We start from the raw sequence: 13918 nt of genomic DNA, 5'->3' as shown, positions 1-13918 counted from the left end.
TGCAGGAGCACAGCCAAGGCCCCCAGCTATGGACGGGAGGCCTGCCCTGGGTTCATGCCCAAGCAGTGCTGCCTCCCGGCCCCTCGCACACGAGCACTGCCAGTTGGTTCTCATTTTAGAGAGGGTCCCGGGCACGCTTAGAGCCCAGGTTTCTCCTTGGCCAAGGTCAGCCTTCTCAGGCCTCTCCTGTTGAAGCCTCCCTTTCCCAGCCATGGGATATGGCCTCCAGGAGGCCAGAGGTGCTCTTGGGGCAGGCCTGGAAAGGCTGGGTGGGTGCCCTCCTTAGAGGAGTCAGCGCCATCCTGGCAGAGGGGTTGGCAGGGATTGGCCCTGGCGCTAGAAGAGGCCCACACACACCCCACCCCTCCCGCCAGCTCCGATTTGGGCTTTTGTCTCTTGTTTCGTGGCTGCACTTTTCCATGTGGCTCTGCTGGCCTGCCTGGACCAGGGTCCGGCTTCCGGGCAGCCCCAGGACTCAGTCTGGGTTTGTATGAAGTGAGGAGTCTGGTTCTGTCCGGGTCGAGGCCGGGGGGGCGAGCTGCTTTGACCTGGCGTCTGTCCCCTGGCACCCTCCCTCCCCCGATGGTCTCCGGGCTCCCCTCTTCTCCCTTGGGAGAGCAGCCCAGGGAGACGTTAGTGGGGACTCTGGGGGCCATTCGATCCCGTCCCCGAAGTCTAGGGAGGTTGAGGGATCGGGCCTGTCTTTCCCAAGACTGCTTGCTTGAGTCTGGATGGCCTTAGAGCTCCAGGCCTTTGGACCCCTGCCCCCACCCTTCCTTCCTTCCCTAGTTGTGTAGCTTGAGTTCGAGGGACCTGATGAGGTCGGTGTTTCTGGGTGGGGGCAAAGGGGCAGAACTGGGAGGGATGGGCTGATCATTAACCGGCCAGTGGGCCCTCCCCCTCCTCGCCAGGGGAGTGTATTCTGGGCGGTGGAATGGGGGAATAGGGGGAATAGGGGTCTCTGCGGGGCTCCTGCGGCAGAGTCGGCTCGCACCCGGCTTCCCATTTTGTTGTGGATTTGTTTGGCTTGGGATTTCCCCCCTCCCAGAGCCTGGCTGCCCTCGCTTCTCCCGTGTTCCCTGAGCAGGAGGGAGCTGCCTCCCTGGGAAGCCAGCTGGCTCTCGGTGGACACCCAGGGCTGCTCGGGCTGCTTTCTCGGGGCCAAGCAGACTGGGGGATCCGTCCTCGGTGAACAGGGGTGCCTACAGTCAACACTTCTCAAGCACTCCCGTGTGCCAGGTCCTGGGCATACAGTGAGTCCGACCTGGGGGAGAGGGAGCCAAACCAGGATTAAGATTCCTGAGCCTCCTTCCCTCCGGGCTCCTCGTGCCCTCGTGCCCTCTGCTGGGCGCTGGCTGGGGCTTGGCAGCAGCCGTTTCCCTTCTGCCAGGCTCCTGATTTCTTTTCCTGCTCTGTAAGCCATGACTGTCGGTCTGCTCGGAGGCCGCCATGCTTTGTAGTGAGAAGGGGCCCAGGGCCGGCTGGGGGCTCCTTCACTTGGGTTTGAATTGTAGCTCTGCCCTGGTCTGGGCCCATCATGAGTAGGTCAGGGGAGCTGCCCATTCTGTGAGTCCCTCACAGGCCGGAGTCAGCATTAAGCCCAGAGGCTGAGGGGTCCCCACTGGCAGTCCAGGCCTCTCCCTGGACTGTCCCTGGAGATGTCCAGCTGCCCTCCTGGCCCCCAGCCCCTGCCTCTTCCTGCCCTGGCTCCGCTCAGCGGCCAGAGGGATTTTCCTGAAGTGCAGCTCTGGCCGTGTGAACCCCCCCAGGCTCACCTCTAAAGCCCCCCCCCCTTTCCGGGCTGCTCCCTGGCCCAGCCTTCATCGGGTCTGCCCTGTGCCTGGAGGCCTCCTGTCCTTGCTCCCCCTGCCGCCGCCTCTCCGGAGCCCTGCATGTCCTCTGGCCAGATGGGCAGCTGGTGACCCGTTTCCATGTTGTCTCCTCTGTGTGCACTCTGGGAAGTCGGGGATGCTGATTCTGCCTCTCCTGTTGGCCCAGGAGAGCACTACGGATAATCTGGACCCTTAAGGTGCTGGGCCAAGGGGAAACCGAGGCACAGAAGTCAATATGAGGCGTGGGTGCCATTGACTGTCTTGGCAGAGCTGCCTGAGCCAGGATGCATTTAGATAGAAGCAGCTTCCTGGGGAAGGCGGTCTCTTTTCTCTCGTCCACCCCAAGGCCAGCCCTCGGACATTGTTTTAGGGACGTAGAGAATGGCCTTGTCTGGCCAGTGTGGCCGGGGATTGGGCTGCCGCCTGCCCCCCTGTGCTCTGTTCTCAGTCCCTTTAGCAGTTCATAAATCTGCCGGCACACACGTGCCCACCTTCTTCTTAGCCACGGCCGCCCGAGCTGGCGTCCGCTGGAGACTCCTCTGGGGCTTCTGCTCTGGCCCCTCGTCCTTTCTCCAGAGCCCGGCCCAGGCCTGCCACTGAGCTGCCAGGATGATCCCTGTGTGTGCAGGCCAGTGTCTTAGGACAATGGCCTTTGGCCCCTGCCCTCTGCTGCCCCTCAGGGCCTCCCCAGAGCTTGGCCCCAGGCTTTGCCCTTGGCCTTGTGGGTCCCTCAGCAGCGGGGCCTCACACTGTCTCCCTTTGACCGCTGGGGCCTCCCTGCCTTGTGCTGCCGCCTCCTTCCCTCCTCCCTGTCTCACGGAGAGCATCTCGGACTTGGCGTCAGAAGTCCTGGGTTCAGTTCTTGACCACAGCTTGTTGACCGGATGACTGTGAGCACATCTTGGGCCTCTGTTTTCTGTCTGCACAGTGGGTAGGCCGCGTGTCCTGCAGACTCCCAGAGTTCTTGTCAGGAAGCGAGTTGTTAACCTGGGAGAAAGCCTTGCCCGCTCTGAGCCTTCGTCCAGAGGTGCCTGGGGAGGAGGGGCGCCGTGGTACTTCGCTCGGGCCTCCAGACCGAGCTGTTTCTCCGGGTCGTTGTCCCTCTCCAGGTCTGCCGCCTCCAGCTAGCTTTCCAGCAGATGAGACAGACAGAACGAGGGACAGAGGGGAGGTGGAGCCCGGAGAGGTCTGGCCCAAGGCAAAGGGCTTTGCCAGAGTGGCGCAGCCTGAGGGTGGCAGGGCACTGTGAGAACCAGGGCCTCGGACTCTGCCCCTTTGTCCCAGCCGGCTAGCCCCCGATCCCCTGCCTGCTTGTGGAGAGAGCTCAGGCCGAGAAGCCCAACAGGTGGTTGTCCAGGGAGGGGCCTCTTCCCCCGGGTGCAGCTCTTCCTTGGGCCAAACCCAGATGGGCACCTCCAGGCCAGGGGCTCCTTTTTCAGCCCCCTTGGAGAGGGCTAAGCAGATCAAGTCAGACCCCCTCTCCATGCACCAGCCTCGTCCCGAGGATCTCCAGGCAGCGATTCTGCTCCTCTCCTCCCCTTCTCCAGGTCCTTCCTCAGAGGAGTCCCGACATACGCTCTGCTCCCCTCCCGGCTCCGTTGGTCACTGGGCAGCCAGCACAGCTCGCCTGGCTGGATGAGAACAGGAGGCCGAGACGTTCCCTTCCTTCGCTCTTGGGGAAGCCTGAGATTTCCCTCAAATGGAGCCCCAGCTTTCCTGGGGAGGGCAGCGTCTCCGATGACCGCTCATAGGCCTGGGTGGCCGGCCACAAAGGGGGCCCCGGGGGAACTGGCCGCAGCCGCCACCCAGTAGGTGCTTTCTAAATGCCGCTGCTCCGCTCATCTGCCTGCATGGCCTCCTCCCAGCCTGGGGATGGGCCAGGACGTTCTGGCCCTCCAGGTTCTCGTACGCTGGCACTGCCCAGGGAGGGGGACAGCTGGCTGCCTCTCTGTGGCTGGAAAGGGAGGGCCTTGCTCCGGTCTGTGCCTCCACGTCCCCTTCTCTGTCTGCTGCCTCCAACCATTTGGAGACCTGAGCTAAGAGACTTCCCTTCTTCCCTTCCCTGGTGCCTGCACAGCCTCTCCTGCCCTGGTGGACCCCCTGCTCTTGGCCCATCTCTTCAGGTGAGACAGGCCCTCCTCACCCACTGAATGGGGCTCTCGGCGGGGCGTGAGGAGCACTGGAAGGCCCCCTAGACGTTTCTCTTTCAGGGATTGAGAGGCGGAAAGTCTTGGTGTCCACTCTGGCCTCAGACACTTGCTATCTGGGTGGCCCTGGCCAAGTCACTTCACCCCCAGGGCCTAGGCCTCCCCACTCTTCTGCCTTGATTCCAAGAAGGAAGGGGAGGATGAGGGAGAGTGCGAGGCGCTCCAGAGGCCCTTCTTTCTCCCTCCAGCGTGGGGAGGCAGCGCTCGAATGCCTTCTTGGCTCCAGAGCAGTCAGGAACCATGTGGGCAAGTTGGAGGGAGGCAGGTTTGGGCTTGAGGTAGAAGGAGAAACCTGCCCGCAGCGAGAGTGGGCTGGCTGCCCCAAGGGGGCGGGGGCCCCCCTCTAAGCAGCAGCTGAGTGACCGGCCCCCCAACCTGTTCTGGCCTCCTCGCTGACCCTTTCTGAGGCCGGGAGCCTGGGGGGAGGAGGGGCCACAAGTCCCGCCCTTGGAGCTGCTCTGGGTGCGAAGGCAGAGGTTCCGAGAAAGGGCCTCCGTTCACATCTTCACATCACGTCCCCTCCAACTGCCCGCCGATGTGTCCGCAGACGAGTCATTTCGCCCCCAAAGCTCAGTTTCTGAATTTGCGGAGTAGGCATTGCCCACCCTGGTGGGGATGAGGCCCTGGTCAGCCTGAAAGGCCCCCCAGCAGGCTTCCCTCTGAGAGCTCCCACCCTGGACGGTGCCTTCGTGCCTTCCCTAGCTAAGCTTATCAGAGCATCTTTCTCCTGCCTCTCTGGGGAGGCAGCCAGGACCAGGGGTGGCGTCCCGAAAAGTGCTCTTGTTCGTGGTCGTCCGAGAGGGTGGGATGGATCAAGTTCAGGTCTCCCGCTGCCCGTCCGCCTGCCCTTTGGGTCACCCTGCCCGGACCAGGCCGTGGTAGCTGCTGGAACACAGAAGAGGGGGCCGCTGGGAGGGACCGGGGAGTTGGCGTCTCTTCAGTGACTTGGCACAGTGGGAGAAGTGAAGGGGGTCCACTTAGAGTCTGCCTTGGACCCGGCTTTCTCAGCCTCGGGCCAGTCGGCCTTGAGATGGCATCGGTTCTCTGGGTTCGGGGCTCGGCCCTCCCCGACGCTTCCCTTGTTCCCGAGCTCTGTGGCCGAGCCCTTGTGGTTCTCATGATGGCCAAGGCCCCAGGGCAGTGAGCGTGCCGCCCTGTGCCATCTCCGAGTTGGTAGTTGGAGACAGAGGCAAGCCTCCCCTTAGAGAGCCTCCTTTGGGGACCAAGCCCTGCGCCTTCAGTGAGCCCGATGCTTTCCAGGAGGAGATCTGGGAAGGCAGCCAAGGAGAAGCTGGCCGTCTTCCAGGCCCCAGGCTGGGCTCTGGGGCTGTGCCCATGCAGATGAACAGTGGCACCTGGGCATGGGCCCAGGGAGGGTGGGGAGGTCAAGGAGGACGGGCATGATACTCCCCTGTCAGCACCTGGGCCCAGCCCTAGCTCCCACCTGCATTGTTCCACGCTCAGGGAGGCCCTGAAGTGCACCCCCACCCCGAAATCCTTGTGTTTCTCTCACATCTTTGCCAGTCTTAACCAGCTGTGACTGCTGCCTCGTGGGGATTCCTCTCCACACTGGAGCCGCCTGGGCACGGGGCTCGTAGACTTTGCTGTGGACGTGCCTGCCTGCAAATGGCAAATGAAGGTGCCCCCTCGGGGCAGGGCCCTCAGGGAGGGCACAGACTAGACGGTCATAGAAAACATTAATTCAGACCTGGGGGAGCCTTTGGGATTCAGCCCATCATTTTGTGAAGGAGGCAATGGTGGCAGCAAATGAGAGCCCGACCCAGAAGGGGGAGATGACGGGATCTGCCCTGGGCCCTTCTTAGCTCGCCGGGCCTGCCTGTCCCTCTGGAGCAGGCGTTTTGGCTGAACCCTCGGGGCACACCACAGGTGCCCGAGTCCTCCTCCTCCTCCTCCTCCTCCTCGGAATCCCAACTGGCCGTCACGATGGGAGGAAGCCTTGGCACTCGGCTCAGATGGCCGGCTGGGCTTGGCAGCGCCTCCCCAGAGCAGGGAGAGGAAGCGGCCCAGTGGGGGCTTTGCTGGTCATGGTCTCCTCTAAGCCCCTCCTGTCCAAACTGGTCAGCATCCAGAGGGTGATGAGGATGCTTTGGGAGCGCTAGGAATGGTGGCTCTCCTGCAGGGATTGTCCCCCAGAGCCTGGGCTCCAGGGGCACGAGGAGCAATGGGGAAAGGTGCAGATTGTGGCTGGAAAAGATGAACAATTTCCTCAAGTTGGCATCGCCTCGATGGGCTGCCTTGGGTGGGTTGGGGGTTCCTCTGTCACTGGGTAGAGATGGGGACAGCGCGGGCCTGACTCACTGACCCTGGGGGGCATTTGTCTACCCCCTGCAGACCAGTGAACCCCAGAGGCTGCTGAACCTCAAGCCCCCCCTCAGCCCTTCAGCCTTCGAGCCCTCCTCATTCCTGCTTGGCCGGGTTGCCTTGAGGTTAGGGAGAGCATAGCTGGGAGAGGCGTGGAGAAAGCCTGGGGGCTTGGGTGGCTGCCGTGCCCTCCGGGAGTGCTGGATCTGGAGTCCCCCATCTCCCTGCCTGAATGAGCTCAGGGGCTTCCCTTCCCCACCCCAGGCCCTATTTCTTCAGCTCTGACATTACTCCATCTCAGGGGTCTCTTTTTTTTTAAACCCTTAACTTCTGTGTATTGGCTCCTAGGTGGAAGAGTGGTAAGGGTGGGCAATGGGGGTCAAGTGACTTGCTCAGGGTCACACAGCTGGGAAGTGTCTGAGGCCGGATTTGAACCCAGGACCTCCCGTCTCTAGGCCTGACTCTCAATCCACTGAGCTACCCAGCTGCCCCCTCAGGGGGTCTCTTTTATCCCCAGATTCATTAAAAGGCTGCTGAGGCTGGCAGTTTCTGGCCATGCCCTTTAGGGTTGGCCTCTGCCTGCCTCATTTCCCCTTTGGGGCAATGCCAGGGGCCCTCTGGGAGAGGTGGACGGTTCAAGGGTTCAAGGCTTAGTTCTACCATTTTGAGGTCTGTGATCCTCCGCAGGGCTGAGGGAGCATCCCAGGAGCATTTCAGAGACTGCCTGCCCTGACGGTGCTCTGCCGTGGCCAGAGGAGGGAGATGGGCCCGAGCTGGGGCTGGGAAAGCTTCGGAGCCCCTGGAGACAAAGCTCCCCCAGCCAGAGCGAGGGCCTCGGGCAGAAGTGGGAGAAGCTCTGGGGCCCAGGAGGACACCCTCGATCTCCACCCGCTCTTCCAGCTCCAGCATTCCGGAAGCTTCCTTCTTGCCCTGGGCCTTTTGAAAGAGCAGTTGGGAAGAGCTGGGAGTGAGCAACCCGCCCCCCTTAACTGTGCCCGCCACCCTCTGACTTCTTCCCGTGCTCGTGGGTGAGGGCCAGAAGGGGAGCCGAGAGGGAGGCAGCAGCGTGGAAAGAGCTGGCCGAGGGGTCTGGGGAGAATGGCTCCTGCGGGACCAGCCCCCCCGCGGCGGTGCGGTCGGTCCCAGCCGCTCGGCTGGGCTTCCAGAGATCCTTTCTGGCCTCCACCCTTCCCCAGGCACATCAGGAATTCTGCTCTTCTCAGGGAGTGTTCTTGGCAGCCAGGCCGCCCTGCGTGTAGGGGCACGACCGTGGAGGGAGCGGGCACCTTCACAGGTGTGCGGCCTGCCTGCCTGCCAGCTGGCTGCGGGAGTAGCTACCCCGGCGGAAGCCTCTTCCCAGGGCAGTCTGAGGCCTGAGCTAAGGAGAGGGCAGCCTGCTGCCATGACTTGGGCCCACGGGGGCCCCGAAGCTGGGAGGAAGTGCTCTGGGAAGGAGCCAGCGGCCTTGGGGACGGGTGTGGGTGACATCAGGCTGGGGCAGGGCAGGGGCCTTCAGTGCCCTCTGGAACCGCTCGACTCCCGGAGACGATGGGAAGCCCCTGGCGCCATGGGCTGTCTTCACTTGGGTTTGGGGGCTTTCCCGGGACAGGCTCGGAGCGGGGTTGCCCAGGTCAGAAATCTCTCATTGGTGCCACATACAAGGGAACACCCAGCCAGGCTGCCCCATCTCCCACCTCTGGCTCTTTGTCCTCCTTCCCCCACTACCGGTTCTTGGAATCCCTGCCTTCCCTGGTCCTTCTGGCAGAATCCTGTGTGATGGGGCCCCCCCCGGCTGAGGTAGCTGAGCGTCCGGCCCTGCGGGGTGCCTCTCTTTTCCCCAATACGTTGGAAACTCTTAGGGCAGAGGCAGTTGGGCTTCTCATCCCCTCATGGCCGAGGGCACGGTGCTTGGCACTTCCGAAGGGGATGCGTGTTGGCAGAAGGCCGCTCCCTCGAGGAGGCCAAGGAGGGGGGTGTAGACGGGAGAGAGCGGCCCTGTTTGCTCCTGCCAGCATCGATCTCGCGGCTCGTCCCGCAGTGTCTGGTTCGCGTTTTTGCCGCCACCTTCCGTTGCCCGGGGAAGGGGTGCTCGGGCCTTGGTTTCAGACCCCCCTTGGCACAGAGATCCTGGCAGCTTCCCCCAGCCTGGCTGGCAGAGCCCCGGCATCCCTGGGCTAGGATGGACAGCCCTGCCTTGTCCGTGATCCTGTTTCAGAGTCTGGGAGGGAGCGTGAGATTCTTGGGCGATAGGAGCGCCGTCCGGGCCCGCTGCCAGCTCTGGGGTTGGCCCTGCGGGAGCTCTGCGTTGTGCGGTCGGGCAGGCAGGCCCGGCGTGCTTTGTCTTCCCCGCTCGGAATCCGCTCCAGCCAGGACTCTTCTGCGGGATCAGCCGAGGGCCAGGACGCCAAGCCCCAGAGAGCCCTCCTCCCCGCTCAGCTGTCCTTGGGCAGGGCTTGGCCGGAGGCGATACCAGGCTCTTCCCAAGGCCAGGCTTGGGGCTCTGCCACCCAGCTCCGAGTCGTGTGTGTTGGGAATGCTTGAGGAGCCTCCGGCCTGGCACCATCCACTGCCACCTGGCTGACAGGTCCAGGGTGTGTGCCAGGGGCGATGCCTCCCTCTGGATTGAGTGTCATCCAGTGTGTGCTGCCGTTTGCTTTGGCGGGGGGCTGCGCTCAGGGAGCGCCCGGGGGGGACTCATGGAGAGGAGCCAGCTTGGCCCGTCCGTCCTTCTGTCTGTGTCTGTCAGGGAGGAGGACTCGGGCCAGCTGCTTCTTGGCCCCTCAGAGAACAGGGAAGTTCCAGGCCAGGGTGAAGTGTGGAGCCAGAGCTGGGTCCAAGTGGTCCCTGGCGCTGTGCTACTAGTGGCCAGCCTTGGCACCGGCTCCCCACCAGGAAGAGCCGAGTTTGAATCCTGGCTCTGGGGGGCTCCCATGTGAGCAGGGCCTTCCTGGAGGTTGGGTCTCCGGACCGGCAGGGTCAGAAGGTGCCACGCTCTGGGGGGAGGGGCCTCCTGGGCCTTTGGGGCCGGGCCATGCAGTTTGAAGTTCTGGCTGGCAGAGGGGGAGCCATCATCAGTGCATGAGTGGGACGGGGGTGGCGGGCTTGGTGCCTCGAAGTGTATAGGATAGGCTCGTGGGGGGCCACTGGGCCCCCGAACATTGGTGTCGATGGAGCTGCTCCATTCACGAGCCCCGAGGGCCAGGCTCAAGTTTGAGGCTTGATTTGAACTTGGTGTTAGGAGCGTCTGGGAAAGAGGAAGGACGGCAGAGCACCTGGAAGGAAATGCTCCCTGGGAAGAGAGGGGTGGCGGGCACATGTTGGGCAGAGACCAGGGAGGCCGGCCTGAACCCCCGAAGAAAGCAGTCAGATCCAAGGCAGCCTGCCTCTCGCTGGCTTAGGAGGGGGATGTGTGGCCCAGACCCTGGGTCCCAGGTTACTGGGGCCACTGACCTACCTGAGGGGCCGGATTCCTGCGCTCTGCCCCCTTGGTGATGAGCTTCTGATCTCACACCCAAAGCCCCCGTCCAGAGCCCTTCCCAGCTGACACTCGCCAGGCCTGGGCCTCCCTCCACAGCATTCCTTTGTGGGACCCTGAGAGGTGCCCAGGGAGACGGCCAGGGCAGTGCCACAGGGCATGGGAACCCACCCCCAACCCACCCCCAGCTGGTATGGCCGGCCTCCCCTGGGCGCAGGGCCTGTGAGGAGAGGGGAGCCCAGAACAGCTGGCAGACTGGGGCTTCCCACCTTCCTGAGGGCCGACGAAGGCCTGTGTCCCCCCTCCCCCCACCCCCCAGGAGACACGGGGCGCCCGGCTAACCCTTTCCCCTCTCTCCCCAGGTAACCGGCTGCTGATGCTTCCGCCCAGAGACCGCACCCTGCAGGCGGCCGCCGCTCGCTCGCATGGTTTGTGAGCCCCGAGCTCTCGGTAGGCAGGGGCTGGGGGACTGGGGTGGGGGGCATCCCGGGAGCACAGCTGGAGAGAGCCTGGCACGGGACTGCCCCAACGGGCCCGCTGTGGGCTCTCCAGCCCGGGGCCTCTGGGAGGTCTCAATGGCATTGGCAGCCATTGGTCTGGGGGCCCTGCAGGGGAGGTCTAGAGCCGGGACAGCCTCCAGGGGGACCCGGATGCCCTCGGCCCCGAGTGCCAGAGCTAGGAAGGCCGTGGGGGGCCTTCTCCTTGGCCACAGTAATGGCCCCGGGTGCCAGAGTGCGTCTGCCCTCTGCCCGGCCGCTTCCACTGCCCAGCTCGTGAGGGACACCTTTGGAATGGAGGTGCTCGTGCTTTTATTACTTAATGGCCTCAATTAGGCTGTGCCCGCCCGTCTGGCAGGCCTGGGCGGCCCGCCTTCCCCCAGAGCCAGGCACGGCTGCTTTTCCTAGAAAGGGGCCCGCAGGGTGAGAAGCATGACGCACTTGGCAGAGGGCCCCCGGCCCTGGCACCGCCTGTGCTCAGAGCAGCCACAGAAGCGGGCACAGGGCCCCGGCCTCCCCGTCCGCCCCTGCACAGCAGAGGCTGGACCGCAGGGAAGCCTCGGGGCCATGCCCGAAAGCTTGGCCTTGTTGGGGTGCAGAGTGGGGGCATGTCTGAATGGGGGTGCAGAGGGGGTTCTCTGAATGAGGGTGCAGCCTGGGGCCTGTCTGAATGGGGGTGCAGAGGGGGTTCTCTGAATGGGGGTCCTCACAATGGTGGATACAGCTTGGGGGCCCCCCTGACGGCACCCTCCTTATGGGTCTTCCCCAGGTCGTCGGCTGGGACTCGGGGCCTCCGGCAGCCATGGAGCTGCCCACCTACGCCAAGCAGCTGCTGGGGCAGCTCAACCAGCAGCGGGCCAAGGGCTTCCTGTGTGACGTCATCATCGTGGTGGAGAACGCGCTGTTCCGGGCGCACAAGAACGTGCTGGCGGCCAGCAGCGTGTACTTCAAGTCGCTGGTGCTGCACGACAACCTCATCCACCTGGACACGGACATGATCAGCCCCACGGCCTTCCGCCAGGTGCTGGACTTCATGTACACGGGCAGGCTGCTGCCGGTCGAGCCGCCGGCGGAGCCCAACTTCCACACGCTGCTCAACGCCGCTAACTACCTCCAGCTGCCCGAGCTGGCCGCGCTGTGCCGCCGCAAGCTCAAGCGGCCCGGCAAGGCGTTCGGCTCCGGGCGGGCGGGGCTCCCCGGGGTGGGCCGGCCGGGGCGGGGCCAGCGCCTGTCCACCGCCTCTGTCATCCAGGCGCGCTACCCAGCCTCGGAGGGCCGGAAGGCGGCGCTGGCCCCCAAAGAGCTCCCTCAGAGCAAGGGCTCCGATGACGAGCTGTTCCTCGGGGGCCCCGGCCAGGAGAACTCTCACCCCCTGAGCCGCATGGGCTGCAAGAACGGCGGCGGGGATGGCGCCAGCTGCGGGGGCTCCAGCGGGCACAGCGGCGGCAGCGAGCAGGAGCTGGGCCTGGACCTGTCCAAGAAGAGCCCCCCGCTGCCGCCCTCGGCCCCGGCCCCCCTGCTGGGCCCAGACGACCTGGCCCAGCTCAGCGACGGCCAGCACGACTCCCCCGCCCCCGCTTCCACCAACAGTGCCTCGTACCCGGAGCCCAGCGGGCCCCTGGAAGACCCCATGGAGGTGGAAGGGCCCGGGGGGCCGGAGGAGAACCACCTGGGGCTGCTGGAGGGGCCGGGGGCCCCGCCTCGCAAGAGCCTGCGGCACCTGGCCCGGAAGAAAGAGTGGAACAAGGCCGAGGCCGTGGCCTGCGCCTCCTTCGAGCGCAAGGAGGCTGCAGGGGGCAAGGGCTGCTGCCCGGGGGACGAGGACGAGCTGGACGACGGGCTCCCCAACGGCATCCTGGGCTCCGGCGCCGGGCCCTACGGGGAGCCGCCCTACCCCTGCAAGGAGGAGCTGGAGAACGGCAAGGAGCTCAGCGACGACAGTGGCCAGAGCGACGCCGAGGGCCCAGGCGGCCCGGCAGGGGCCGGGCCGGGCGGCGCCGGCGCCAACTACGTGTACCGCCAGGAGGGCTTCGAGGCGGTCCCGTACGGCGACAACCTCTACGTGTGCATCCCGTGCGGCAAGGGCTTCCCCAGCTCCGAGCAGCTCAACGCCCACGTGGAGACGCACACGGAGGAGGAGCTCTTCATCAAAGAGGAGGGCGGCTACGGCGCGGGCCCCGCCCCGGACGACGAAGCTGAGGACCTATCGGCTCCCAGCCCCGCCTACGCCTCGGCGGCGGCGGCCAATGAGCAGCGGCCCTTCAAGTGCTCGGGCTGCGACAAGAGCTACAAGGACCCGGCCACGCTGCGGCAGCATGAGAAGACCCACTGGCTGACGCGGCCCTTCCCCTGCAGCATCTGCGGCAAGATGTTCACGCAGCGCGGCACCATGACGCGCCACATGCGCAGCCACCTGGGCCTCAAGCCCTTCGCGTGCGAGGAGTGCGGCATGCGCTTCACCCGCCAGTACCGCCTCACCGAGCACATGCGCGTGCACTCGGGCGAGAAGCCCTACGAGTGCCACCTGTGCGGCGGCAAGTTCACGCAGCAGCGCAACCTCATCAGCCACCTGCGCATGCACACCTCCCCCTCCTAGGAGCCAAAGAGGCCGGGGGCCGGGGCGCCCCCGCCAGCCACTGACTGCCCCAGCCCCCCGCACGGGTCTACCTCGCCCAACCAGCAGCCTCACCTCGCCGGCAGTCAGGGTTGCCCCGCATACTTGAGTCTCCCCTCCCCCGGCCCGCTCATTGGCCTGTTTGCTTTGGGTTCGTTGTTTTCTCTAAGTGTGGCTTCCCGCCGCCCCCCTGCTTCCTTGGGCCCGGGGCCTGAATGTAAACGGGGTGGCTGGCCTCCCCCTGCCGGCGTGGAACCCTGCCTCGCCTCGGAGGCCTCTCCTTCGTGGGACTTCGTAAGGTACTTGTCCCCGCGGGCCCGCAGCCCCGGCGGCTTCGTAGGTACTTGTGATTGGGGCGCGAGTGTGCGAGCGAGTGTGGGTGCGAGTGGGAGTGCCTGGATGCGTGACAGATGCCGAGTCTTTCCTCACTGAACAAGGAGTCTGAGGCCAGACTCCTGATTTTTGCTACCTCTCCGATAGGCGTGTTGGGCAGCTCAGGGGTGCGCAAGCAACTGCGTGTGGGTGTGCTGGGTGCTGTTGGGTGGGGTGGCCGGAGCAAGGGGGGGGGGGAGGGCCGGGCTGGGTCAGCTGATCCAAACCAAAGTGTTTCCACGAGGTGGGGGGGTGGACATTTGCAGAGCTTGACCCCGGGCCTCCCTCCCCTCCTGGAAGGGGCCCACGCTGAGCCCCAGCCATGGGCGCCAGCTCTCCTAGGCAGGCTTCTTTTCATTCGTTTCTTCTTTCTTGGCTTTTTTCATTTTTATTTTAAGTTTAGACCAAAAAGTCCTCGAGTCTCTGCCCCCTCCTTCCTCTTGAGAACGAACCTTCCGCTGAAACTGAGCCTGAGCTTGGGGGGAGGCCTGGGGGGGAGGGTCCCCTCTCCTTCCCCTCTAGGCCTCGGAGCCCCCGGCACACACACAGCATCCCCTGCCCTCCCCACCCCCTCCACCGGTCCACTCCTTCAGCACTTA

General features: G+C 64.8%; 1 protein-coding gene across 1 annotated transcript; it reads left to right on the top strand.

Annotated features, from left to right (window-relative positions):
* Positions 1 to 11135: 11135 nt before the first annotated feature.
* On the top strand, positions 11136 to 12929 carry HIC2 (HIC ZBTB transcriptional repressor 2). The gene has a single exon (XM_044674696.1). The coding sequence runs from the start codon at positions 11136 to 11138 to the stop codon at positions 12927 to 12929; it is 1794 nt and encodes a 597-aa protein (XP_044530631.1).
* The last annotated feature ends 989 nt before the right edge of the window (positions 12930 to 13918 follow it).

The sequence above is a fragment of the Gracilinanus agilis genome, chromosome 1, assembly GCF_016433145.1.
Source record: "Gracilinanus agilis isolate LMUSP501 chromosome 1, AgileGrace, whole genome shotgun sequence".
In the NCBI taxonomy this organism is placed as follows: domain Eukaryota; kingdom Metazoa; phylum Chordata; class Mammalia; order Didelphimorphia; family Didelphidae; genus Gracilinanus; species Gracilinanus agilis.
This window is presented reverse-complemented; position numbering and strand designations above follow the sequence as displayed.

Excerpts from the sequence above, each read along its gene's own strand:
- HIC2 (XM_044674696.1), top strand. The coding sequence starts at position 11,136 with ATGGAGCTGCCCACCTACGCCAAGCAGCTGCTGGGGCAGCTCAACCAG.